The sequence below is a fragment of the Melanostigma gelatinosum genome (genome assembly GCF_949748355.1).
Source record: "Melanostigma gelatinosum genome assembly, chromosome: 7".
NCBI classification, from domain to species: Eukaryota; Metazoa; Chordata; class Actinopteri; order Perciformes; family Zoarcidae; genus Melanostigma; species Melanostigma gelatinosum.
In genome coordinates, this window is record NC_136640.1 from 21,500,626 (window position 1) to 21,525,409 (window position 24,784).

General features: G+C 45.4%; 2 protein-coding genes across 4 annotated transcripts; one reads left to right on the top strand and one right to left on the bottom strand.

The window, feature by feature from the left end:
- Window positions 1-657: 657 nt before the first annotated feature.
- Window positions 658-8,939, bottom strand: LOC306779948 (cyclin-dependent kinase-like 1; the record flags this gene model as incomplete). 3 transcript variants are annotated; one of them, XM_079272072.1, is made up of 10 exons in its annotated part: window positions 8,819-8,939; window positions 8,400-8,587; window positions 7,868-7,986; window positions 6,542-6,614; window positions 3,314-3,404; window positions 2,801-3,001; window positions 1,301-1,383; window positions 1,155-1,211; window positions 916-1,065; window positions 658-753 (listed from the first exon to the last, which is right to left on the bottom strand). In XM_079272072.1, the coding sequence occupies exons 2-10, from the start codon at window positions 8,565-8,567 to the stop codon at window positions 658-660; spliced, it is 1,038 nt and encodes a 345-aa protein (XP_079128198.1). In that variant the 5' UTR covers window positions 8,568-8,587; window positions 8,819-8,939. The 3 variants fall into 3 exon arrangements, with proteins under 3 accessions (XP_079128198.1, XP_079128197.1, XP_079128196.1); XM_079272071.1 differs by having other exon boundaries at window positions 2,801-2,998; window positions 7,868-7,989; XM_079272070.1 differs by having other exon boundaries at window positions 7,868-7,989.
- A 3,856-nt stretch (window positions 8,940-12,795) lies between these two features.
- On the top strand, window positions 12,796-22,789 carry tgfb1a (transforming growth factor, beta 1a). Its single transcript, XM_079272069.1, has 6 exons — window positions 12,796-14,666; window positions 18,674-18,964; window positions 19,129-19,363; window positions 19,683-19,833; window positions 21,333-21,443; window positions 21,563-22,789. The coding sequence occupies exons 1-6, from the start codon at window positions 14,336-14,338 to the stop codon at window positions 21,608-21,610; spliced, it is 1,167 nt and encodes a 388-aa protein (XP_079128195.1). The 5' UTR covers window positions 12,796-14,335; the 3' UTR covers window positions 21,611-22,789.
- The last annotated feature ends 1,995 nt before the right edge of the window (window positions 22,790-24,784 follow it).

The following is a 24,784-nucleotide window of genomic DNA, read 5'->3' on the forward strand; positions in this document are numbered from 1 at the left end:
AGTGGGATGGTCCATGTCATAAGTGGGGTTCGTTGTCAAACACTGAGGCTCCGATAACTATCATGGCAGGTTTTATTAAACGTTGATAAGACCAAGGAACGAACACATCCAGTAGACAGCGTTATATGTGGAACTGTATTATGTAGTCTGTACTTTTTTAATGTTTTTTCGAACACAAATGTACGTGTGTACTTTAACCATGAGCTAACAAATGCTTTTATTCACTCTGTATTTTTTATAAATAAAATGTATCAGGAAATAAACATTATTATGAAGTGAATTGGTGTTGACTGAGCATCTTGTTAAATGGGTGAATCCTAACATGTAGTATATATTTGTAGCCGATATAAACCTGATCAGAACAAAACAAATAGCACTTTTGTCCGAGTGATGACGGCACAATTGTGACTTTCATGAGCTGTTTAATATCATTTGTAAAGACAGGAGAACCCGACACTTACTATAAGTGTGTTGCCTAATTGCAACTGTAAACTCTTGTTTGTTGTGTGAAGAATATTAAGCGATAACAAATGACAAATCTCAAAGTCAAATGAAAGTGAAAATACACTCTTTCACCCTCACACCAAGGATATTATTCAAATAATTGCTCACAAACATAGCACAAGTCCATTTATCTCTCTCTCTCTCTCGGCTTTGCTAAATGTTGGGTAGGTGATATTTATGCTTCACCTGCTTCTTAACATCCGGTGCTGGTGAGATGTTGCTGTTTGGTAACTGAGGAAGGTACTGAGCCTAGAGGGAGGAAAGGGGAAGAGAGGGAGAGAAACTGGGTGAGATGATGCTTTATCAGGATGCGGTAAAAAGGGTGGCTGTAGCAGCGTGCACAGCGTGTACGTTTGGGGTTCACGGGACGGTTTCTTCCACCAACCAGTTCCCGTGTTTTTTCGTGCTTACCCCCGGCTGTCTGCGTCGGGAGCCCCTGTCGTGTCGTCGTCCCGGGCGCTCGCTCTCGCGGCCCCAGTTGGCTGCTTCCTCCTGGAAGTACGGCAGCTCCAGCAGCTCTTCACAGGACAGCCGGAGCGCGGGGTCCATCACCAGGCATGACTGCTCACAGGAAGACGCATCGATTTACACGGAGTCATCGGCAATGCCGGTATATAAGTCGGACTCTGTCACTCATAAACACAACATACCTTCATAACATGGAGGGCGTGAGGAGGCACGCCATGGAAGCGCTTTTCCAAGGGCTCCTGAGAGCAAAAAAACAAATGTGAAGTAAGAACATACAAGCACACTTCATCGCCTCTCTGTTGAGAACATGTGGCAGCCGATTTCGTACCGTCGTGTCGGGTTCAGGAATACTGACTCCAGTAAAGAACACGTTGGAGCGGAACACCTGCTGGTGACGAGGGATCAGGTCACCTGAGGTCAGAGAGGAGATCATTAAAATCAGTGTGTGTGTGTGTGTGGGGGGGGGGGGGGGGGGGGTAGAAAGTAGTTTCCTTTCAGTTCAAGCATGAATTTGATTTGTCCCTGCTGGTTTTATTCTTTCATTACATATTCCTTTATTTTAATTCTATTTATATATTTTCTGTAAAACGCATTGGACTGCCATTGGAAGCAATGACAATACAAATCTGAATCTCTCTCTGTGTGTGGTAAACGGTTCGCAAACCTTAAGACTCAACAGAAACCTCATGTAAATGTATAAATGTATAAATAACATCTAACTATCTCCTCAAAAATAAAGGGGCAAGGCCTGCTTTCTATACTGGTTCAACAAACCCACAAGAGCAATTGGGAAAGGAAATAGGAAGTCCAAGGTTCCTGTTCAGTGAACATTTCTTACTTTCACACCTGACCTGTTTGATTCAGTTCACTGGAACTCTGGAGCATGTGCCCGTTTGGTTGTAGTTAGCTTAGACTGGTGTGGAAGCTGTTAATGGTCAAACGACCGCACCGAGGTCGCTTGAAAAGTCTGCTTTCAAGCTAACTGGTGCAGTTTCTTCATGGTGGGAAAGCAAAGCAAACCAACCACAAGACTGAGATAGAAGATATGGTATTTTATGATTTAAAAAAAATGAACTATTAAATCCATCTGCCGATTGTGGGAACTGGACCCTATTTTCCATGTTTCTGTTTTTGTAAATGAGTAATGGGGACAATTTTTAAACTGGTCTAGTATTGAACGCTGCAGCCTGCAGCTGATAAACAGGCTGCAGTGTAATTGCTCGGGGCCACTCCTCTCCTCTTTACCTTCAGCTTGATCCGGTCTGTTTGTTATTGTGTCATGTGAAAAACGGTGGAAATGTGAGTGAGAGTCGGAAAGAGGAGTGTCGGTGTTGTCGGATTTAGTTGTGTTGAAGTACAGAAAGCGTAGTTTGGTGTTATCTAGAAGATTTTCAATGTTGTGTCTGAATAATTGGCTGATTTCCACCATGTGGACGCAACGCAAGATTTCAGAACAAGACCTCTCAGAGCCAGAAGCAGATTAACCAACAAACTATATCGAGAGAAAGCCAAAAGAAACGGTTTCATTTCTCTGTGGGGTTCTTTCCATAATGTTGTAAGACACTTCTAATAATAATCTGAGCTCGTCAGTGGCAAAAACAAGCACTTTTACTGACTACATTGACGGTGAGGAGTTGTCCTGAGCGATTACATTGCAGCCTGTTTAGCGGCGGTTCTCCTTCGATACTTCGTTGTCCCTGTTAGTCCCTTTGACGCAAAAACATAGGGAAAATATCCCAGTCCATAAATCCAGGTTCAAAAGGACCAAAGAGACCCTTTAAGAGAGCAACGTCGTATGCGATCGGTATACTGTGGCCCCTCGGTGTACCTAGAGTTTTTCGGATGAGGTAGAGCTGGTCAACGTCGGACTTCCCGGGCCACAGTGGATTCCCGTGGAGCAGCTCGGCGAAGACACAGCCCAGGGCCCAGACGTCCACGGGGGGCCCGTACTGAGTATCCCCCACCAGCAGCTCAGGGGCCCGGTACCAGCGGGTCGCCACGTAGTCCGTGTACTCATCTTCTGGTCCTGCTGAGTATGCAGACAGAGATGACTTGTAGGGACACGCACATGCACTTAGACGTATTGAACACCAAATAACACGAGCGTCGTAGAGGAAGGGATTACAACGACTACATGTTAATGTATGGGAACATAACACCCGAAACCCAAGGCAGGAAGGGTAAACAGAGACACGCTAACTGGCGGAGCAGCCCTCTTGTGCAATGCCTTCTTTATAACATTGAAAGTTAGGAGGCCATCGGCAGGAGCCCGTTCAGGTCCCATGTTGAATAAATCATTGGAGATTAACACTAAATGCACTGGCTCTCTGGATTGACCTACTCAGAATGCGGGCAAAGCCGAAGTCGCAGAGCTTGATGACTCCGGTTTTGGTGAGGAGGATGTTCTCTGGCTTTACATCACGGTGGATGCACTGCAACACAAACGCTCGGCATCAAGGATTTAGGCAACGTGATACACAATCTCTTAGTGACAGAGAGAGAGAGAGAGAGAGAGAGAGAGAGAGAGAGAGAGAGAGAGAGAGATGCTTATATTGAGGCTGACGGATGAGGAAGGGACCTGGAGGAACGACAGCAAGAGATCAGAAAGCTGAGCACATTTCAATATTGAAGCTGAACACTGCATTGTAGTCGCCGAGACTTAAATGACTCCTGTTCGGGGGGGAACTGAAGCCGAGTCAGAGTTTGCTCATTGTGATCTGGAATAACGCTCAATCTAATGTCCGACAAGTTAGAGTAGTTGTCAAATCTCACACGTCGCATGTGTACGTCAATTTGTGGGGTGAATCTATGAAATGGTTTAGATGGAGAAATGAAACGAGGTGTGAATACATTTTTCTCGAGGATGTATGAACATGTGTTTTGAGAGAATGCGGAAATGGGCCTCGTCTCTCTTAGCACTGTGATGCTTACTGCTGCTGCTGTTATTGGTTGTTGTTTTTATTTGCTGTTGTATATCTTTACTGTTCATTTCATTGGTTCTTCTTGTTAGTTTTCATAACATTTGTCACATGTTCGAAATCAATTCTTTCTGTCTAAGATTACACGATCTTTTGAAAGATTCTGGGGAATTGGCAAACTGCTATCACACAAAAACCATGATCGAAATAATGCTGTGAGCAGCCACAGTCAGCAAGTTACCTACTCTAAAATATAAATGTTGACCTGGTTCAGTAATTAATAATAATAATAACAACGTGATATGGTACTGTATATGTAACTGCAATGATACAGATACAAAGTCCTCATGGAGGTAAATGTAGAAATAAAGTTAAGCAGAGTAGTAGAGCAATATATATATAGATATATATATATATCTATATATATAAATATAATGTTTTGGGAAAAATGAAAGAGTCAACAGTAAAACGTCTTAAAACAATAATCGGATGTACACAAAGTTATTTGTTGCTGTAGTCATTCATGGACAAAATACAGTCTTAATTGTTTCACATTCTGTGCATTAAAAACAAAGTGCCTTCTTCTGTGAGGCTGTGGACGTTGTCCCCTAGCTTTTAACGAGTTGTCCCACTGTGAATGTGTGACTGTCTAACCAGCAGTGGTGTATAGTAACGAAGTAGAAATACTTCGTTACTGTACTTAAGTCGTTTCTTTGGATAGCTGTACTTTACTTTACTATTCATATTTCTCTTGACTTTTACTTTTACTTCACTACATTTTGCAAAGAAAACTGATACTTTGACTCCGATACATTTCCCCTGAAACCTTCGTTACTCGCTACAAAATCAAATCTATCTTCAGAAACAAAATGAATCATGAGAGCAGCGTCGGGGACTGTGGTGGAACACAGACTGGAAGCAAGCATGTTTGGTGAATCAGTGGTCCTAGCAGCAAGTTAAATCATTGGTTAATCACGTTAATGCGCAAACAAGTGCTCTCAAAGCCGCGGTGTTTTGATTCCCAGTGATGCCCAGGATGCTACATGCTATAGCTAGCGGGCGACTACATGAGTAGCATTCCACACAGGACGGGTGGGATGAGGAGAGGTGGATGGGTCAAACAAACACTGGTGTTTCCTCCAGCAGGCCGCAGTTTGTGCCGTGTGTGAAACGAGAAGCCAATGTTGATTTATTTGTGACGTGACTTCCGTACTTAAGCAACGCCACTTCCGTAGATATCTTAACGCAAACCACGATCTTTTCCTAAACCTAACGAAGTAGTTTCATCGCCTAAACCTTAGTTGTTTCCTGTGAAGATGGAAGTTTATTTTGAAAAGACAGTATGCATGTAACAAGCCAAAACAGACTCATGTTGCTGGACTTTTGCAGGAAAAACGCACAAAAAATGAGGAGTAACTTTTCGTAAAGATATCAATAAAACGGGGATGAATTTCTATCATTGTATGAAGAGAGTGACATGAGAAGATCAATCTCATGTCTGTAAGTTAAATCAGCTATAATCACTCTTAAAGTGATTAGTGACTCGTGTACAACTTAAATAAATAACTTCAATATAATCATTCTATACACTGTAGCTTCTTTACATTCTAATATAATGTAACTTCTTTACATTCGAATACAATGTAACTTCTTTACATAGAATGTAAAGAAGTTACATTCCAATACAATGTAACTTCTTTACATTCTAGAATTGTCTTCTGAAGATGAACAGGACATGTTTCAGTTTCAAGTAATGACTGGGTTGTTACTTTCGATGCTGCTTTAGTATTGATCATGTTTTGATATTTGAGTCATGTTGTGGATGATCAGATGGAGTTATGATGGTAGCAGTCGCCCAATTGCAGATTCAGCTTGAGCAAAACCTTTGCCTATTGTGTTCAAATCAGTCCCATAGGAGTTTACAAGGCAGGCGTCCTTTCTCACAACACTGACCTGATGCATCAAGTGGATATTTTTTGCTGAACACAATATTATGCATTGGCCCTCTACATCCTCTAGTCGGAATGAGCATACTTATAAACGCACTGTTACAACTCCTTCATAGTGTCATATTGCTTTTCGGAGAATTATGATGATAAGTTCATAGTAGATGCAAAAGTATACTTATGTACAATATGTTATGTTGAACATTGTTGCTCCTGGATGGATCACAGCCAACCCAATTATGTTCAACACAGCTCATGTCCTTGGTCATGGTGCCACAGCACTTAAAAGAATAAACTTCATCATTCTCAAAATTCTGACCCTTTGCTTTTTTATTAACAGCATTTACTTGTACTTTTACTTTCAATACTTATGTACATTTAATATCAGAAAATTACTTTTGATACTTAAGTACAATAAATATCAGATACTTTAAGACTTTTACTCAAGTAGTATTCTAATAGGTGACTTTTTACTTTTACTGGAGTAGTTTTCCAGTAAGGTATCTTTACTTTTACTCAAGTATGGCTTTTGGGTACTTTATACACCACTGCTAACCAGCATGGAGAGATAGAGCAGAAACAATGTGTTCAATGCACTGCACATACGGCAAGACAGAAAAGTTCTAATCCAGTCTTGGAAACTCCAAATGTATCCTTTCAGATAAAAAAACATGAAACAAAGATCCATATTAAAAATGTACTGACATTGTGCTTGTGGCAGAAGTTAACAGCTTGCAGAGTCTGCCACACGATGCTTTTCAGCTGAGCCTCCTGGACCCTGCAGAGGACGACACACAAAGGATTATTGATCGCCGTAAGAGGAACTCAACTAAAACCTTTTACCAGTCTTCTTTTCCTTGTCTAGTATTTAAAAAACTAAAAACAGAAGTGGTGCTTTACACAGCAACCCTTGTCACCCCGGGTAACCTTAGGCCCGTCTCTAACGGCAACAGCGCCTTTGTTTTCTGGAGCAGCTAGAGTTTCTGCTGCACAGCCTTGTGGGGGAAATGGTCCGATAGCAACGTGCCATTGTGGCCTGGGCATGCTGTGTGACATCAGATGACAAAAGGTAAAAATCTGATCTTGTGACTTTCGATGTGGCTGAGGAGTGCTCACAGGATGGAGAGAAAATAACCATTTCCCCTAAATACCTGATATTTAGCTTTAGACTCGGCTGTTCATATTGGAGCTTACTGTAGCATTTAGGCGGATCTATTAGCGGAAATGGAATATAACATTCATAACATTGTTGTCATTTGTGTACAATCACCTGAAACTAAGAATGTATGTGTTTTCGTTATCTTAAACTAATCCTTTCATATCTACATAGGGAGCGGGTCCTCTTCCTCGGAGTCCGCCATGTTGCTACGGTAGCCCAGAAAGGCCAAACCGAACACGGGCTCTCGTGAGAGCCTTTAGGCCACCGTAGTTCTTTGACGCGCTTGAGAAACTGCGGTAAACGCAGGCCGCAGAGTGCAAACCCACGATGCCGCCAGCCGCCGTCTGACTTCTGTTGCTCTTGAAGTAGTGTTATTACGGCGAGGATGACCTCTGAGCGAGGCCAACGCCGTCACCGAGGTCTTGAACTCTGCGGCTCACGATGCAATCTGCAACCTCGCCGCTAAATGGCACTAAATCCTACACACTGTGACTTTAAGTAAAAGCAAGTATTATCAGTCAAATGTAATCAACATATAAAAAGTTACTAAAGTATATTTGTGTCGTTGTGTCTGCGAAGTATGTCAACTATGGAGTAAAACGTACAATTTATTAAGATGTAGTGAAGTACAAGGTAGCATAAAAGGAAAGTACTCGACTAAAGTGCCTCAAAAGTATTTTTACATTATGAGGAAATGTAAATTCCACCATTGCAATCTTGTCATGAATTTTTAAAAAGAGCTACCAGCGAAATAGATAACAGATACACTTCTGGAGGAGAGAGAAGGAATGTCTTCAGTTGTCTACATTTGTGGCGCTTCAGCATCTCCCACAACTCACAGACACGCCACGGCTGCGTTTCCTCAGACTTACCCTCGAGGGTGTTTGTCCAGCTCATTGAGGACCGTCTGCTCGCAGAACTCGAACACCAAGTGGAGCCGTCTTTTCCTCCTGAAGACCTCCAGCAGGTTGACCAGGTTCACGTGTTTCAGCTGCTGCGGGACCGACAGACGCCGTGGACACTGTTTTTAGCGCTCGACCAGCACAAAATGTTGGACGAAATACTTAATAGAGGATCTAAAGCATGCATCATAATGCTGTGTTTATGGCTGTTATTTTTGTTTGTCTTCAGATTTTCTTCCACACATTGTAAACATGTTTACACTTAGTTTTATTCTGTCTTTTTAAAAGTTTGTTTTCCAAAAACATAAATGTTTGTCAAGCTCTTTAAAGCTGCCCTGTCTATGCATTGTGTGTAGGCTAATTACACCTGCATGACCTCACAGTGTAAAAAAAGATCACATGGCCTTGCCGCGTGCATGCGCACGTGTGCGTGCACAGAGTCCACTCCGCGGTGTTAGATGTGGGCCCAACTTGATACTGCGGGCTGATGCTCTGTTCTCACCTTCAGCATGCGTATTTCTCGCAATGCAATCTTCTTGATGACGGGGTCGTCTTCAGACTCCACAAACTTCTTGATGGCCACTATCTGGCCCGTGTCCCTGTGTCTGCACTTGAACACCACGCCGTACGAACCCTCGCCGATTTTGGCCAGCTTTTCATATTTCTCCATCGGCAGTTAGCGGCTGTCACCTGTGAAGAGAGAAAAGCACGCTCGGCACTTCACCAAAATCTAATGGAATCGCCGAAATAAAATGGCATGAAGTGCGCATGTCTATTTCCTTTGGGGTTTGCAGTTTTCCTACAAAACTAGTCAAATATATTTTTATTTGAGGGGCAGTTCTACATTCAGAGGATGTGTGTTGACAAAACCAATTCACGCCGAGTTGTAAGTGTCGCAACCAGCGCGAGAGGCGCACTCACCTGCAGCAGCAGAATGTGAACGGGTCTCCTCATCGACAGGTCAGCAGCGAGTCTGCGGGTAAGTCCATCGAAAGTCCGCAAAGCTATAGCTTACATGTCCTCTGGGCGTCAATGCCTAGCGTGAGTATGAAATATAGTAGCTCAGTAGTGAGAGGCGGTCTCTCCCCCCCCCCCCCTTGGTAACCCTCTCTGGTCGTTATCTCGCGTCGACACACAGACGGTCAGTCCACTGTCTCACTCTCGAGTCCTCGCTTTCGTATCGACACGACGTCTCATTTATTCATGAACACAGCGATAGTAAGGACTCATTAGCACGTTTGACACTGCGCAGGAAAAAGAGCAACAGGTAACCGATATAGCGCCAATTCACAGAGCTGGCTACGTGAGTTTACAGCGCGCGAGTGGATGCACGCTCGTTTTAACCAAGGAGTCGGCTGACTCAGACGGTGGGCCGACAGGAGAGGTGAACGGTCGTTAAAGGGACAGTTCACCCCCAAAAAATGTTTACCTGTCGTGCTGTATATTTAGCTAGAATGTTTCGGTGTAAGTTGCCACGTCTTGGAGATCGGCCGTAGAGATGTGTCTGCACTCTCTCCAGCATAACGGCTTGTGTTGCTAAGAGTGTCAAAGAATACATTTGAAAAACTCAATCGCAAAGTCTCTTCCAGAAACCATGAACTGGTTACTCAAGATATATCAATTTCATCATGGCTCACAAGTCTGTGGATTATGAGTACTTTTACTTTTGGTACTTAAAGTGGCAATCTCTGAATATATTCATTGAATAAATAAATGTACATTAAATCACTATCGCTGAAGGAGGTCACACAGTGGGGATTGAGCATATGGCCCATTGATGAAAGTATTGCGAAATACATTCATTTACAGTATTACGAACTGGGTGTCTGGTGACAAATGCTGTATTACAGTTTTTCTCCGTCATTTCTAAAAAACGGCAGACCAAGACCCACAGACTGTTAAACTCTTTTCACTCAAACAGAAATTCTAACTGAACAGGAATGAAATCTTAATGATTTATGTACATTTCGCTGATGACACCTCTGTAATTTTACTTGAGTGTGATTTTAAATGAAGGTCTTTAATTTTGTCACCGTCTATATCTCGGTCCCTCCTCCTCCTCCTCCTCCTCCAGCTACATCCCCTGATCCTCAGGCCCCTTTATTACCATTTTCCATTCATCCACAAGATGCCCTCAGACTTTCCTTCTTTTTCCCCATCACCTGACTGCCCCACCCACCTACACACCTGTTTCCACCCTCGTCCACCCTGTGGTATTTAACCGCTCAACTTCGGTGACTTCGTCCGAGTTGCTATGTTGATTTTTGCTTTTGAGCCTCTGATCCCTGTAGTCCTGTTACCTGGAAAAATGTTCCAGGTAAGTGGGTGAAAATCTTTGTATTTTTATGTTGTTTTTTTGCCACTTTTACTTGACTAAAAAATCCCTTTCACTGCTCCTTATGTACTGAAAAAGGAACACATTGTGTACTTTACACGCTTGTCCATTAGTATATGAGCTGTTATCAAAAACAAAGTTCCAGAGAGCGCCTCACACCGCTGTTGAAAGAAGCTGCAGCATCGTGTCACTCTGCCGCAGACATGACCAACTCTGATGTGGTTGCATGATTTATAGACTGTTCTGTTCTCTCTGTTGACTGTGAATATTTTTTCCCCCAGCGTCCCTCCCTCGGCTCGTCTGGCCCAGAGACTTCGGGCTTTGCCGCAGCTCTATGGGATCCTCTGCAGAATCACACGAGATGTCATTTAGGGCCTCACGGCGAATGATGGGAAAGCGCACCGCGTTGTGCTCTGGAGACACTCAGACACCTTGAGGTGCAGGCATCGAGGGCCTTGTGGGTGCAGGATATGAAGTGGCCCATAGCAGACTGGCGAGGCGTGCTAGTTGAACGGGGTCAGTGAGGCACGTAGGTTGTTGTCTTTAGAGGCCCGTTGCGGTACGTTAGAAAACCACCGGAGAGCAGAGAAAATACAGCAGGTGGTTTTGAATCAGGCTTGATCTATTTGCAACTCGTGTGTGTGTTCAGTGGCTTCCTCTTTTGTCAAACTCTCTTGGTCTGATACTCAGAGGTCCTTCATTTTTATCCCAAGATGCATCTCTGGTTAAAGGAGCGAAAGAGGAAATGCTCGTTATCCTCAGGTTTCAAATACATCACTGCTATGTTAATAACCAAAGCAAAACCGCTGAGGCCATCGCCATCTTGGTTTTTTGCAACCAGTGACTATAGTAAATGTAGTAACCATATTTGGACTGCTGAGGAGTGACGCCGTGGTAGAGACGCCATATACGTCTCTGGTAGCGAACTGTCAATCACAAGGTAGCCCCGCCCCTAAAGCATACTCTGCTTTATCATCGATTTGACTCTAAATGGACCATCGTTTACTCAATGAACATCATGCTGTATGGAAGAAGATTTAAACAAGCGATTAAGACCATAAACCCATGTTTACAATGTTTACTGAGGGAATAGACCAAGTGAGAAGTAGAGTCATTTTCTCATAGACTTCTATACAATCTGACATCTTTTTAGAACCGGAGGAGTCGCCCCCTGCTGGCCAGTGGAGAGAATGCAGAGAACCAGAACCAGAGGTTGCCGGCTGGTTTCTCCACAAAGAATTACACAAAAGCACCACTTTAAGTCTTGTGTTTGCCAAAGATGTGCTCTTGGAAATATGCCATCTAGCGTGAAAAAAAAGCATAAAAACGACTGAAGGAATGTTGGTTGACTAAGACCAAATCGACCGATTAGTCAACGAATGGACTAAGAGGGAGCAGCCTAGTTATTTTATCTCTCAGACAAAATGATAGAGAAGGAAGATGTGTAATTGACCTTTCTCTACCTCAATACTGTTATAATAGTTGTGTACATTTGTAATAGACAATTATTTTGTGAGAAAAGAACACAACTGTGGCTCAGAAAAAAAAAAGACTAAATATTTCAGGCTTGAAGTTGACAGTCAACCCCCAAATGCACCATCTCTGGCCACCAGGCGGCAGCACGCACCCACCGGAGCTCCCACAGACCAACACACAAGTTCGAGTAGTAGTTGTTGACGGTTGAAAGCCGCACTCATATTAGTCTCACCCTGGTATAATTAATGGTAATCTGAGACACCGTGCTGTCGGCACTGTGGGACACGCTGTTGGTGTCTTTGTCTGAGCGATCATCTTGTTCTGTTGGTATCATTGCTGGTATTTTAGGGGATTTCTGCCTTGAGTTTCCCTTTGCTAAATGTCACCATTTGTTGCCAGTGTTTGATGAATAGCTCACTCTTCATAGCTGTGAACGGAAGACAATAAACAACCAGGGGAAACTCTTTTGGGCAAAACCTAAAGGGAAAAAAAAATACCAAAGTCTGAATACTATGTCCATCTACTATCTGTACTTCCCTGTTGAACCCTTAGACAGAAACAAAAGCATTACAACCATCCCCAGGTTGTTTTAATCTAGACTTCCTTTTGAAAATACACAATCCAACCTCTAAAAAAGGCACCCAGACATATGTCAGTACGCCGCACGGTCCAGCCCTGTTGGCATCTCCATCCCTTCAAATTCACCCTTCTACTTTTAGACACGCCGGCCCCGAGTGGCTCAGATCCCTGGGCCTGGCAGCCCTGCCCGCCTTCACAGCCACCAGGTAAATGTGGCGGTCAGTTGGCGGGACACCGGTGCCATGCAGGGGCCTGTTGACACGGTCGGCCAGTGGCAGACAGGCCACAGAATGTTAGGGAGCCGGTGCCTCTAAAGTCAGTCATTCAGGGTGTTCGGCTGCTGGCTTCCTGATGTGGACAGAAGGCAGGCAGAGCTCTGTTGAGCAGCAGATGCTTTACACTGAGGCCGTTACCCTCATTTCCTGGGCGGAGAGCTCCTCGCTCTGTTAGACGAGTAACAGGAACCAGAAAAAAAAAGAAGAGTTAGAGGGAGCGAGAGAGCGAGAGAGAGAGAAAGGCAGAGCGAGGGAGTGCAAGAGAAAAGTTAGCTGAGCTCCCACAAATCACTTTGCCACCAGCAAGCTCTCACAAGCACCAGGAGAGAGAGAGAGGGAGAGAGAGAGAGAGAGAGACGGGGAGTTAAATAGAGGTGCGAGTAGGGGAGTCGTGTCAGAGGAGACTCAAGGGGGAAGGTGTGAAGGAGCTGCACAGGGCATACAAGGAGGCGACACCGATGGATGGATAGACTATCAGAACAGTGTTAAGGGACTCGTTTGCTGCTGCTGTGTCTGTGGATGGTACGCTCAGTTAAAGAGAAGGTGTGTCAAACTTTCCTTACAAGAGGACAGTGTTCGATCAACAGCGTGCTTGAGCTGCTCCGACTTGATACACCGATATCACATTATTGTGTTTGAGAATGAAGACACAGTTACAGCTGCCCTGCGTGAGTGTGTGTGTGTGTGTGTGTGTGTGAAGTAGGCATGAGGCGTTGAAAGCATTTTCTGGTGAACTGCAGCTGTGCACAGATCACATGCTGTTATTGCTTAAAAAAAAAGAGGTAGTCAGAGCGGGAGAGCGACACCACTTTATCAGATGGTTCTTTTTTGTCCTGCGGGGACATTTCTTGATGGCTTGACTGCATCACTTTGTGAACTGGTCTAGAGTAAGTCAGTGAGATTCCAAAATACTGGGTTAGACTTTCGTTCCCCGCGCCGAGGATATTTGATCAGCTCCGGGGTCGACGCTTCAGCCCCTGGGGTCATCGGATCAAACTTCAAAATTGGCCGGCTCAGGAGGTCATCGTTGCCGTTTTCCCTTCCTTCTCGACATTTAGAGAGGGCCTACTTGTCCATGTGCCGGGCAGCCCTGAGTGCTCTGTGAAGAAACCTTGTGGGTCAAGGAGGACAGGAAGCAGTGTCAGCTGAAACGCGTCAGACTCCGATATTAAGTAGGTTGAGCTCTGCCAGAACCGTTCATTTTTCCGAGTGTTACACGGCTCCCTTCACATTCGCTCTGCTGCTCCCCGAGGACATGTAAAGAGGAGACTGGGCCGACACGTGGAGGTTTAACATACTCAAGTAAGACAGGATTCAGAGGGTTGGTGGATTATTGTGGACTCGTTGAGGGTCTTCTGAGTCTTTGGGTGCTGCTGTCTGTGTGCACGTTTGGCTGGGCTGGGGCTCTCATAGCATTTGACAGCTCCGCTCCAGGCTTCATTTCAGCGTCTGGGTCGTCATCGTGTTACCTGTGTGGCTGAGTCAGAGGGCTGGCTCATCACTAGACGTCTGTCCGCCCACTGGGAGATTCTCTCCATCCATCCCCTCAAAGAAGACACAAGTGTTTTGTTTTTTTACAGCAGCAGCGACAGCGGTGGCACCAGTAGTCCGGAACTTTGAGGGCTCTCCACACTGCTTCATTTGTTCTGCTGGTGTGTAAACACCTTGCGTCACTCACACCTGCCCACCGAGTGATTCACCGCTCTCTAAGCAGGCGAGAGAAAAGGTGAGGGAGGATTCGCTGAGAACCAAAGCGTGCAAACGGTCGGCACCATGAAGCTGGCGTTCCTGGCGCTCGTGGCTGTGTACGCGGTGGGCAACGTGAGCGGCATGTCCACGTGTAAGACGCTGGACCTGGAGATGGTGAAGAAGAAGCGCATCGAGGCCATCAGGAGCCAGATCCTCAGCAAACTGCGTTTGCCGAAAGAGCCCGAGGCAGACCAGACGGGGGACGAGGAGGAGATCCCGACCACCCTGCTGTCCCTCTACAACAGCACCAAGGAGATGCTGAGGGAGCAGCAGACCGAGGTCCATACGGACATCTCCACGGAGCAGGAGGAGGAGGAGTACTTCGCCAAGGTGCTGCACAAGTTCAACATGACCAGTGAGTACCAGATACATCAGCCATCACACGTCATTGTCAAGAATGAGGGGGAACTGTACGTTCTTGCGACTCGCAGAACAAGAGATGTAGAATATATCGAGTGACCGTTATTGAAAGTTACTCGGTATGAATAACCAGTAATAACAAGTAACAAAAAAGCAAAAGAGTCCACTGAGGGCGGATTGGAGGGCTGGTCATTTGGTCAAACACAGGACGTTTACCCAGTAGACCGCTATTGCTGTCCCGTGCGAAACCAAAACAAAACGCAGACTTTCCGCTTGTTACGTAACCCTGTTACACCTGTTGCTTATGTTAGGTAATGTTGTTACGGTTGTTTCGTTGCGCTATTATTTGAACACAAACCATGGTCTTTTTTCGTAAGTAGTGCATATATTTAAACCTTAATGCAGGTGCTATCATAAACAGATTTAGCGGCTACAGCCCAAATTAATCAGCACCCCGTGGGCCGGGGTCAGCTCCGGTCTCGTCAATAAATTCCCTCCAACATGTGTACCTCCATCTGATCTCCACCCAACATCTTCAGGAGTTCAGAGATCACAGGCGCTACCAGTTAGCAGGGCCGTGTGTTGCATCTGATCTGACGCTCCGTGTTGCCTTTCCTGGTATCTGTGGCGTTTTGCTGCTTTATTAGCGCTGTTTGTTTGGCTAGCTCACATGCGCTGTTTGTTCAGCCAAAATGGTTTTTGGCTGTAATCAAGCAATGACTCCCAGACTGTGATGATAAACAGACTTTTTTTTCTTTGCTCCATTGTTCTCTACATGTCTATACTCCTCACCTTTTCAGGCAGGCATTCACACTATCCCTCTTTTATCCACCACTTCAAAAGGAAGACTTGAGTGGATGGACCGTGCTCAGGAGTGTGCAAACCAAACGGAGAAGAAAGGAACTTTAAAAAATGAAGGGGCTTGAGTTTTGTTCTGCTTAGATGGAGAGAATCAAGGGAAAATGAGATGAGAGAAGACATCCTTCACCCTCTCTCTCTCTCTCTCTCTCTGTCCCTCAGGGATTGGGGGTTTCCTGTAATTTGAGCATCGGGTTCTCCTTTGCTTATCCTGTCACTTGTCCTCCATCATATCTCCTTCTCCCTGACCATTTTCCACTTCATTCCCATATCTCTCCGCCCATGATTACTCTCTCTCTCGCTCTCTCTCTCTCTCTCTCTCTCTCTCTCTCTCTCTCTCTCTCTCTCTCTCTCTCTCTCTCTTTCTCTCTTTCTTTCTCTCTCTCCTCTGTTTCCTGAGCTTATTATCAGTGTGTTTGCAGCGTGTTTGTGACGGGGCAGCTTGGCAGGAAGGAAGGCAAGGCCGATGGCCACTGAGATTTCGAGTGACTCAGGTCCGGTGCAAGCGGTGCCCATGGGGAGCATGTGTTTCCTACCTCTGTGGAATGCCAGAGAACAGCCATCCACCGTCCTAACCCTCGGCACGGCTCCTTCAAAAACACACTGGGAGAGCCAAGTGGACGTGTGCAGGCCCAGCGAGAAGTGTTTTGCAATTATTTAAAACACACACACACACACACACACAGGAGGGTGTAGGCGACAATCCAGCTCCTGTGAGTTAAAGACAGACGACTGTGTGTGAGCAAAGCCATTTAAAAAAAGTTTTTCTTTTTGATATATTCATTAACAAATCCTATTCGTCACCTCAATTTGTGGTTCTTTTTCAGTGGACGACTCACACTTTCCTGATTCCCCTAAACGGCCTACAGGGATGCATATATGTGTGCGTTTTAGAACTTAATAGTTTTAGCCTCCGTCGTGGTAATTGCGTGGTGGCCCACACAAGTTCACTTCTCCCAATTGTGCTCGTTAACAGAGAGAACACCTTCCCCCCCGTTTGGAAAGCGGCCACTTTGCGCCCCGCTCGGCGGGGCAGTTAGTTCACCGAGTATTCGTTATATTCGAGAGTAAATGAAGCTGCTGCAGCCCTACGATGAAGAAGAGTGGCAAGGGGGTGTCGGGACGGTGTGCGTAGAAACGGGGCGAGGTGGGGGAAACTAGAGATTGACGAGTGGGCTGTGGGAGGGTGGAGCCCAGCGTATATATATAAAGGAGGCAGGTATTTAGCCTGTTGCTGGAATCTGGTTCCTCCCACTGGTAATTACAGAGCTGTCTCCCTGCCTGTCACAACAGCTGTCCCCCGGCTTACCTGTGGATAGGCCCTGATTCAACACACAAATCCCCCCCCCCCCCCCCCCCACACCCATGTTAGTGCACAGGCCAGCGTGCTGTCTTTACCCCTAACCTGGCAGAGCGAGGCCTGGTTCAGAAATGCTGTTGATCAGATGTAGCAGGTTAGTGACGGGGACTTGATTGTAAAGTAGAAGTGAGGATGAAGCTGCAGCCAACTTAGGGGAAGTGACTTCATTTCCTGTTCAGTAAACACTTCTCCAACCCGTCACGCATTTATCTCGCTTTCACAAGCCGGAGACGGAGACTTTCCCTTATTGTGGCGTCGCTTGGTACATCAATGTCAGTTCGCCTCTCTCTTCCCTTGCTGCTGTGACCCTCTGGGTTTCAATTCGAGCGCCCCCAACCAAACATTTGACTTTTGCTCTGGGTGGGGCCGGCAGAATGTCATCTCATTTCCCCCTTACCAGCACACGACAGCTCTCTCTCTTTTTCAGTTTCACTTTGGCCTCACTAGCTAAGCAACAACACAGATGGTGATATTGTGTAAGTGATACACCGGGCAGCCGTGACACGGCGGACCCCGGTACAGGCTGCGTTCTTGCTCCTGTCAAAGAGTAATTCCCGGACTTTGAGTGGAGAGAATCCCGGCTTTGGCAGGCTGAGGTAGAGTGGAAGGTTTGGGCCTGCGCCAGGTCCCAGGCTCCACTGATACACATCTCCAATTTCTCTGCACCCCCTCACACCCTTCCACCCCTTCACAACTGTGAGTTATATTCATATGAGTGCATTCTTCACTTTGCTGTTTTTCTTTCACCCCCCCCCCCTCTTATACACCTTCACTCACTCTCTGTTTTTACATTGCATTTCCCTCTCGATCCTCTTCCCTCCCATCCGCTTATCTTTGCACGCCCTCGTCCAACTTAATCCTTTTTGTAATGTAACGCTGGTAGATTTATGGCATTAAAGCCTTCAGTAGCTTGGCTCTGTTTTCCATCAGCCTCTGCAGGGGGAATGTTCCCGCTGTCACGATGCGGGCCGCCTCGGGGAATACAAGTTGCAAATATGGGCAGGAATACTGTCAGAAAACAAAACGCTCTCTGTGGTGAACTTTACAGCAGCTGGAATAGATGAATGTTTGGCTGCAGTTAAGATTAGTGAGTACCACTGTGAGTTTGGCTTTTCCATTTTATGAATGTTTGTGCGGAATTCTTTGTTTATGAAGAGCAGAGTAACAAACATCCCGGGGGTTACATTTTGCGGTGCAGTGTGCAAATATAATAAAGTAAATGTATGTAGTGTAATGCAGAAAAAAATATTCGTCGTTGAAAGGTGCAAAATGTAATTCCTGACCTGATCATTTCTACTACTGGATCCCTACGATCTAAATTCACAGTCATCAGTTATATAAATAGAAAACCAACTACAAACTAACGGCAGGACAGAAATTCATAAAAAATTCAAGAAAACTGCTGAAACTCGGTCGGTCAAAAATAACGCCGCTATCTTTGCGGGTGGCGTCAAAGAAAAGTTAATGTGAGCCATCGCTTGTGGTTTTTGTGCCGCTAACCAGGTGCTGTACAATCTATTGGAATAAATCTTAAGTGGCAGATTCGAGAAAATAACTTATGTGAATTCAATTGCGCATTTAAATTAGGGCCCCTTCTTTGTGCATAAGATTAGTTTGAGACATTATATGACAGGGCCAGTTACTTATGAGTTTTATCTCTAACATGATGGCATATTGTGCCTTCATGCATCCAAAAACTCGAGATGAATTCTTGCCTGAACTTGTTTGTCCAAAATATTTTTTGTGAAATCTCCGACAAAATTTTGTTTCATATATCCCTACAGCAAAAAACGACACAGGGACCACTGAGGCCTTCAAAAGTATCCCGATGTTCTTCAACATCTCAGAGATACGGAAAAGTGTGGGAGATTACCGCCTGCTGACCAACGCCGAGCTGCGGATGCTCATCAAGAAACCCGCGATAGCTGATAAGCAGCGGGTGGAGCTGTACCAGGGTCTCGTACCAGGGAAGTCGCCCAGCTACCTCGCTTCCCGCTTCATCACCAACAAGTTGAAAGACAAATGGCTGTCCTTCGATGTCACTGAGACCCTGCAGACCTGGCTCAAAGGGACCGGTGAGATAAACACGCTTTGTTTATTGATCTGGTACCACGATGACGTCTGTCCAGTTGTTTAGTTCGGTGCAATCTAGTGCAATTTCCAGATGATATTTACCTTCACAGATGAAGTAACCAACCAGTTTCAAATGCCCCACTGTTTTACATTTCTGTCTCAACAGAGGATGAGCAGGGTTTCGAACTTCGGCTGTTCTGTGAATGCGGCCAGACAGGTGCCGACAGTAGCTTCAGCTTTAAGATCTCTGGGATCGAGACTGATAGGGGAGACACACGAACGTTTCAAATCATGACAAAGCAACCACCCTACATCCTGACCATGTCCATCCCTCAGAACAGCAGCAGCCACCTCACCTCGCGCAAAAAACGCTCCACGGAGACAAAGGAAACCTGCACAGCGTAAGCGATCCTGCAAATATCATGTTGTTCTGTTGTTTTAGGATAGTTACAGTAGGATGAAGCACTTTACAATGCCCCCCTCATTCCACTGACACAAGAGGCCTGGCCCTCAGCAGCAATTGACCCTTTGCTAAGCCCCGCCCCCTACGGCTACTCCGCCACTCCAAGCTGTCAGAGCTACCGTGGAGCCCACACTGTCACTAACTGCACTCCCTGAAGAAATACTATCTGAAAATGTACCTTTTTAAAGGCAAATATCTTTAAGCCGTATCATCACACTATTTCCCTAAAGATGGTTCCCCCGTTTTTTCTGATGCAGCCAGACGGAGAACTGCTGCGTGCGGAGCTTGTACATCGACTTCAGGAAAGATCTGGGCTGGAAATGGATACATAAACCAACGGGCTACAACGCCAATTACTGCATGGGGTCCTGCACCTACATCTGGAATGCTGAAAACAAATATTCTCAGGTATGGGGCAACACCTCACTGAATAAGCCACAGTCATGTAAGCTTTGGCAACTCAGACCCAAAGCTTTCTGACTACTTGATTTTCTGCCCCTCTGGCAACTAAAGGACTGTTTTGATTCGCCCACCAGTAGTGTGGAACACATCAAGTGGTGAAGTCTGTGTTAGAGTCACGGCTTGTTAGGGGGTTTAAATTACTGGTGAGCTGATCCTCAACAGAAAATGAAGACCGTAATTCTAATAAATTATTAAACATTTCAGTCAAAAAATTCAGTGGTTCCAGCTTCTCAAATGTGAGATTTTTCTGCTGGTGGTCGGATAAAAAACCCCCACAAAACATTTGGAAGGCATTTTGTCACAATGTTCTGACATTTTATAGACTATACAATGAATCCAAAAAAGAACATACTAATGACATACTAATTAATGACAAGTTAATGTTAATGACAGTTATCGTTAATTGCAGGCCCAATACAAACAACATAGCACTTTAACTGTTGACCTCGGAGGAGAGCGACTGCTCCTTCGTGTCAAAAGGGTCCGGCTGAGGTGGTTCGGGCATCTGATCAGGAACCCTAATGGACGGCTTACTTATAGGTTTTCCAGGCACGTCCAACTGATTAAAGTCCCCGGGATACACCCAAAACATTCAGGAGAGATTATATGTCTCATCTGTTCTGGGAACACCTCGGGGTTCCCCAGTAAGAGCTGGGAAACGTTGCTGGGGAGATGGAAGTATAGAATATAGAATTCCCTGTCGAGCCTGCTGCCCCTGCACAGCCCCCGAATAGGTGGAAAATAATTAATGGATGGATTTGATATCAAAACCACTTTGGTCCAGACTGAAATATCTCGACAGCTAATGAATGGATTACCATAAAATATAGTATCAAACAGTCAAGAAATGTCTTTGTTTACAAGCATTGAAGGTGCTAAATACGATATTCGGAGTCTTTCCATTGCCACACAATGGCTTTTAACATGGCAAAAGCTAAGCCAGCGGCTCGCAGCTAACAGTGCTCGCAGCCGACGTGTTATGTTTTCCTGAGCGGGAACCGGAGGGTGGGTGCTAAACCTCTACGACAACGCTGTATCCGTCAGGACAGCCTGTAACCGCAGTGTTAGAGCAGAGCTGCGTCCATGAGCTAGTATGCTACGATGTACAGTAAACACAGCGAAGAGAAGCTTGGATTACAACACACTCAGAGGGAGAGCGACTTCCTTTATCTGCTCAGGTCGACATTACTCCATATCTTTAAATGGATGATAGCTGTTTGCTGCTATATTTTTGCACTGAATATCGAATTTAACACCTTTTTAAAATTACATTTACAAAGACTGTCCAAGAAGCAACACTTTGTGAATAATAACTGGATTCTAGCTAAAAGCACTCTCGTAACCCGTAAATCCAAGTCTATTACAGCTGCTTTTGCCTCGTGTTGCTGAATTCTGAGCCGAGTTCTCTGTTTTCATGTCTTTCCCCCTCATATAATTGTTAACAGATTTTGGCCCTGTACAAGCATCACAACCCAGGAGCCTCTGCCCAGCCCTGCTGTGTTCCCCAGACACTGGAGCCACTGCCAATCCTCTACTACGTGGGCAGGCAACACAAGGTATCTATGCCGCGGCCAAGTAACCGTCACTCTGGGGTGACATGTTTACAGGACGTTTTATGTGAAAGCAACACTTTAGCCGATGATTAATCACATTACTGTTGGTTTTTCGCCTTCAGGTGGAGCAGCTGTCCAATATGATCGTGAAGTCCTGCAAGTGTAGCTAAAAATACGGCACGGCACACCGCTCTGCCCGCCCCTCGAACACACTCTGAGATGTGTTCAAGAGCACGGAGGGGGAGCGTGTGACGGAGGTAAAGGGGACGACAATAATGTGGAACACAATATTGGAAGTCATCGGGATCTTTGCGGTCACCACCATTCCTCCTGCAAAAACTCTCCCTTTATCGCACACATCACACCGTGGACTTCTTCATATAGATGTTAAAGATATAATTTTCTATGTGTGTAGACTTTTCCCTTGCAGTAGTAAAAAATATCTGTCTTGAAATGAATTAATTTATTTGTTGGAGGGACAGATCTGTAAAAAAGTGTATAAAAGTGAAACATGAAAAAGGATAAAAAACATGATTAATACCCCCCCCCCCCAAATAAAAGGTGGATAAAGGATGCCAAAGGACATGAGGACCAACATGACCTCGTTGAAAGAACGCTTTCTTTTTCACAGATGATTGTGTGGGACTTTTGTTATTTCCATATCGTCTTCCTTATGAGGTCACAGATAAAGGTGCTAGAAGTCTCAGGTGTGGAAAACGGCGGTGGTTGTTGGGGATTTTCCTGGACGATAACGCCGCAGGTGTTTTTGGAGAGAGTTGCGCCGTAGAGGACAGCAGACACCGGCGGGGAGAGTCCGACCCGGGGAAACTCCCTCTGACTGAGAGGCTGGAGCCTCCAGCCAACAGAGCAGCATTTCACACCAACCGTTTTACTCTTTGTTTGTTTTTTAAGCCCACGTGACTTATACAATGCTATTTTTGTCCTCGTAGCTGTAATGCCAGTTTGTCCTTATGAAGCCTCCCGTGCTGTCAGAGAACATGAGTAATATCAGGGGGTGTAAGAGTGATGACGCAGCGTTTTTTTTTGTCCCTCAGGATTTACAGCTTGTTGTCTCTAGAGGGTGAGGGTCAGGGGGATGTGGCTGTGGTGTCGGTTTTAGGGAAGCCATTGAGACTCAATACACACATTTGCTGTTTGTTTTTCATAGTAAAGTAGGGGCAATTTTTTTTGACTCATCTGAAGTGTGATGCTTTTTGCACAACTCAAGCAACAACCCAAAACTTTATAGTGCACTTACCATTTGAAATTTGCATTTGTACATATTTTAACAATTTGAAATAAACATTGTTAAATTATCACGTCAGAGTGGAAGATTTCTGTGAGCAAAATAAAACCACATGCTGTGTTTCCACTTGTCAGAGCGCTGTGTTGTGAAGGTGTGTGTGTGTGTGTGTGTGTGTGTGTGTGTGTGTTGTTGCACTTGTTGGTGCATGCAAGCGCAGGGAACATTTTACGAAATGAGCCCAAACACACCTATAGTGTAATGTAGATGTGATCATCAGCAGTTTGGTCTTATTCATTACATGAAAACATGAATGAAATGTTTCATTTTGTTCGTGTTAGGCATTTGTTGGGGTCTGTGAACGTGTAACTGCAACACCTCCTACACAACTCTTCTTTTCAAAGAGACAGTTCACCCCAAAATAGAAAGAACACCGTTTTTCTCTTACGTGTAGTTCCATTCATCAATCTAGATTGTTTTGGTGTGAGTTGCTTGGTTTCTGAAATATTGGCTGTAGAGATGTCTGCATTCTCTCCAGTATAATGGAACTAGATGGTACTTGGCTTGTTCCATCTAGTTCCATTGTACAATCCATAAAAGTAGTTAATGAAGGAACTATTTTCTTTCTGAAGAACTTGCTAACGATATCACTGTGCAGAAGGAGACGTGCATCTGTACTCGACGTCTTAGCAGCGACTGTCCAATGTCAGGAGAGAGAGATCTACCAGTGGAAAAGCGTGCCGTGTGCCAGGTGCGTGTGCTCTATTTCTGGGCGTGCGGGGGTGGCCTGTTTACTCTGGATGGAGGAGGGCCCGACGGAAGAAGAGCAGCGAGCCCTGCTGGGCTTCACCGACTCCCAACCCAGCACAGGATTTCCCGGACGCCAAGTTCTTGGCACTACCTTTTTTACCTGTAGGGATGCAAACCATGCCAACAATTTTTTATTATTTTTTTTACTATCTCCGAGCACCTCGTCCACCCCCACCCTGCCAGCCCCACCCCTCTCCCTCAGTACTCAAGGGATTACTGGCAGCCCGCGAGGCTGCATTGGGAGTGAGGAGAGCAGGCCCAGACCCGTTGGTGAATCTCAGACTTAAGGGCAGTGACTGCATGGAAAATTAAACACACACTGTACACATGCACATGAAAAACACTGAACCCACTGACACACACAGCCACGGCTCAAGCACATCAACGCCGAATACCTTACATAAGCTTTGCGGCGCGGAGATGCGTGCGCTCGCTAACAAGGTGACAGTGATCTGTGCTATCTTGTTCCAAAGGTGGTCATGTTACCCAGGGTTCCTCTGGAAAGCAAAGGAATGTTTCTCTCCGCGAGCCAACACAGAGGCGCTTGTTTGTGAAAGTGCTCTCCAAAGGCAGATAAACAAAGTGAAATGAAACATGATCAACATAATTGAATCCACTCTTGTCTCACCTCTCAAAATGATCCACACAGATCTCTTGCCAGGTCTTGAATTGTAATGGTGCCGAGGGGAAATATGTCCTGTTTTATCTTGGCAGGTGAGATGTAATTGGAATGTTGAAAGGTGTTTTTTTGTTTCCTCAAAGAAAGCAGGATCATTACCCAACCCAAACAAGCAAAACACGAGTTTTGTTGGAGGAGACAAGATCGTTAAAAACGAGTTTCTACAAATGTCCGACCTTCCACCTGCTTTACTTTCCCTGTAACGGCCAAACAACGCGTACGAATGTCATGAGGCTCATAAATGTACCGCGGTGTTAATGGAACAGTCCCGGAGGAAAGTCAAAACTCAAGCAGGCTTGTCCTCCTAACTGATGTTCATTCAGCAGCTGCTTCCTCTCGAGCCCTTGGGGCTTTTTATGGGACTGAAACAAACTGCTGACACCTCCTGAAGCACATCCCAGAAACTGCTCCATCCGTCGAGAAAAGAAAAGGGGGGGGGGGGGGTGGTGCTGGAATCCATCCTACCATGTACGAGTGTTACGCAACAGGGAAGAGCAAAGACGGATGCCTGCAGCATTTCAAGGTCAAGCAGGTGTTCTTTTATCACTAACATGATCCACGTGCCGTGTTTATACGAATGCATGAGTAACCGGAAAAATGTTGCTGCACTTC

Coding starts and splice junctions, on each gene's coding strand:
- tgfb1a (XM_079272069.1), top strand. CDS start 14,336: ATGAAGCTGGCGTTCCTGGCGCTCGTGGCTGTGTACGCGGTGGGCAAC. Junction 14,667..18,673: donor GCACAAGTTCAACATGACCA/GTGAGTACCAGA, acceptor ATATCCCTACAG/CAAAAAACGACACAGGGACC. Junction 19,364..19,682: donor ACAAAGGAAACCTGCACAGC/GTAAGCGATCCT, acceptor TTTCTGATGCAG/CCAGACGGAGAACTGCTGCG.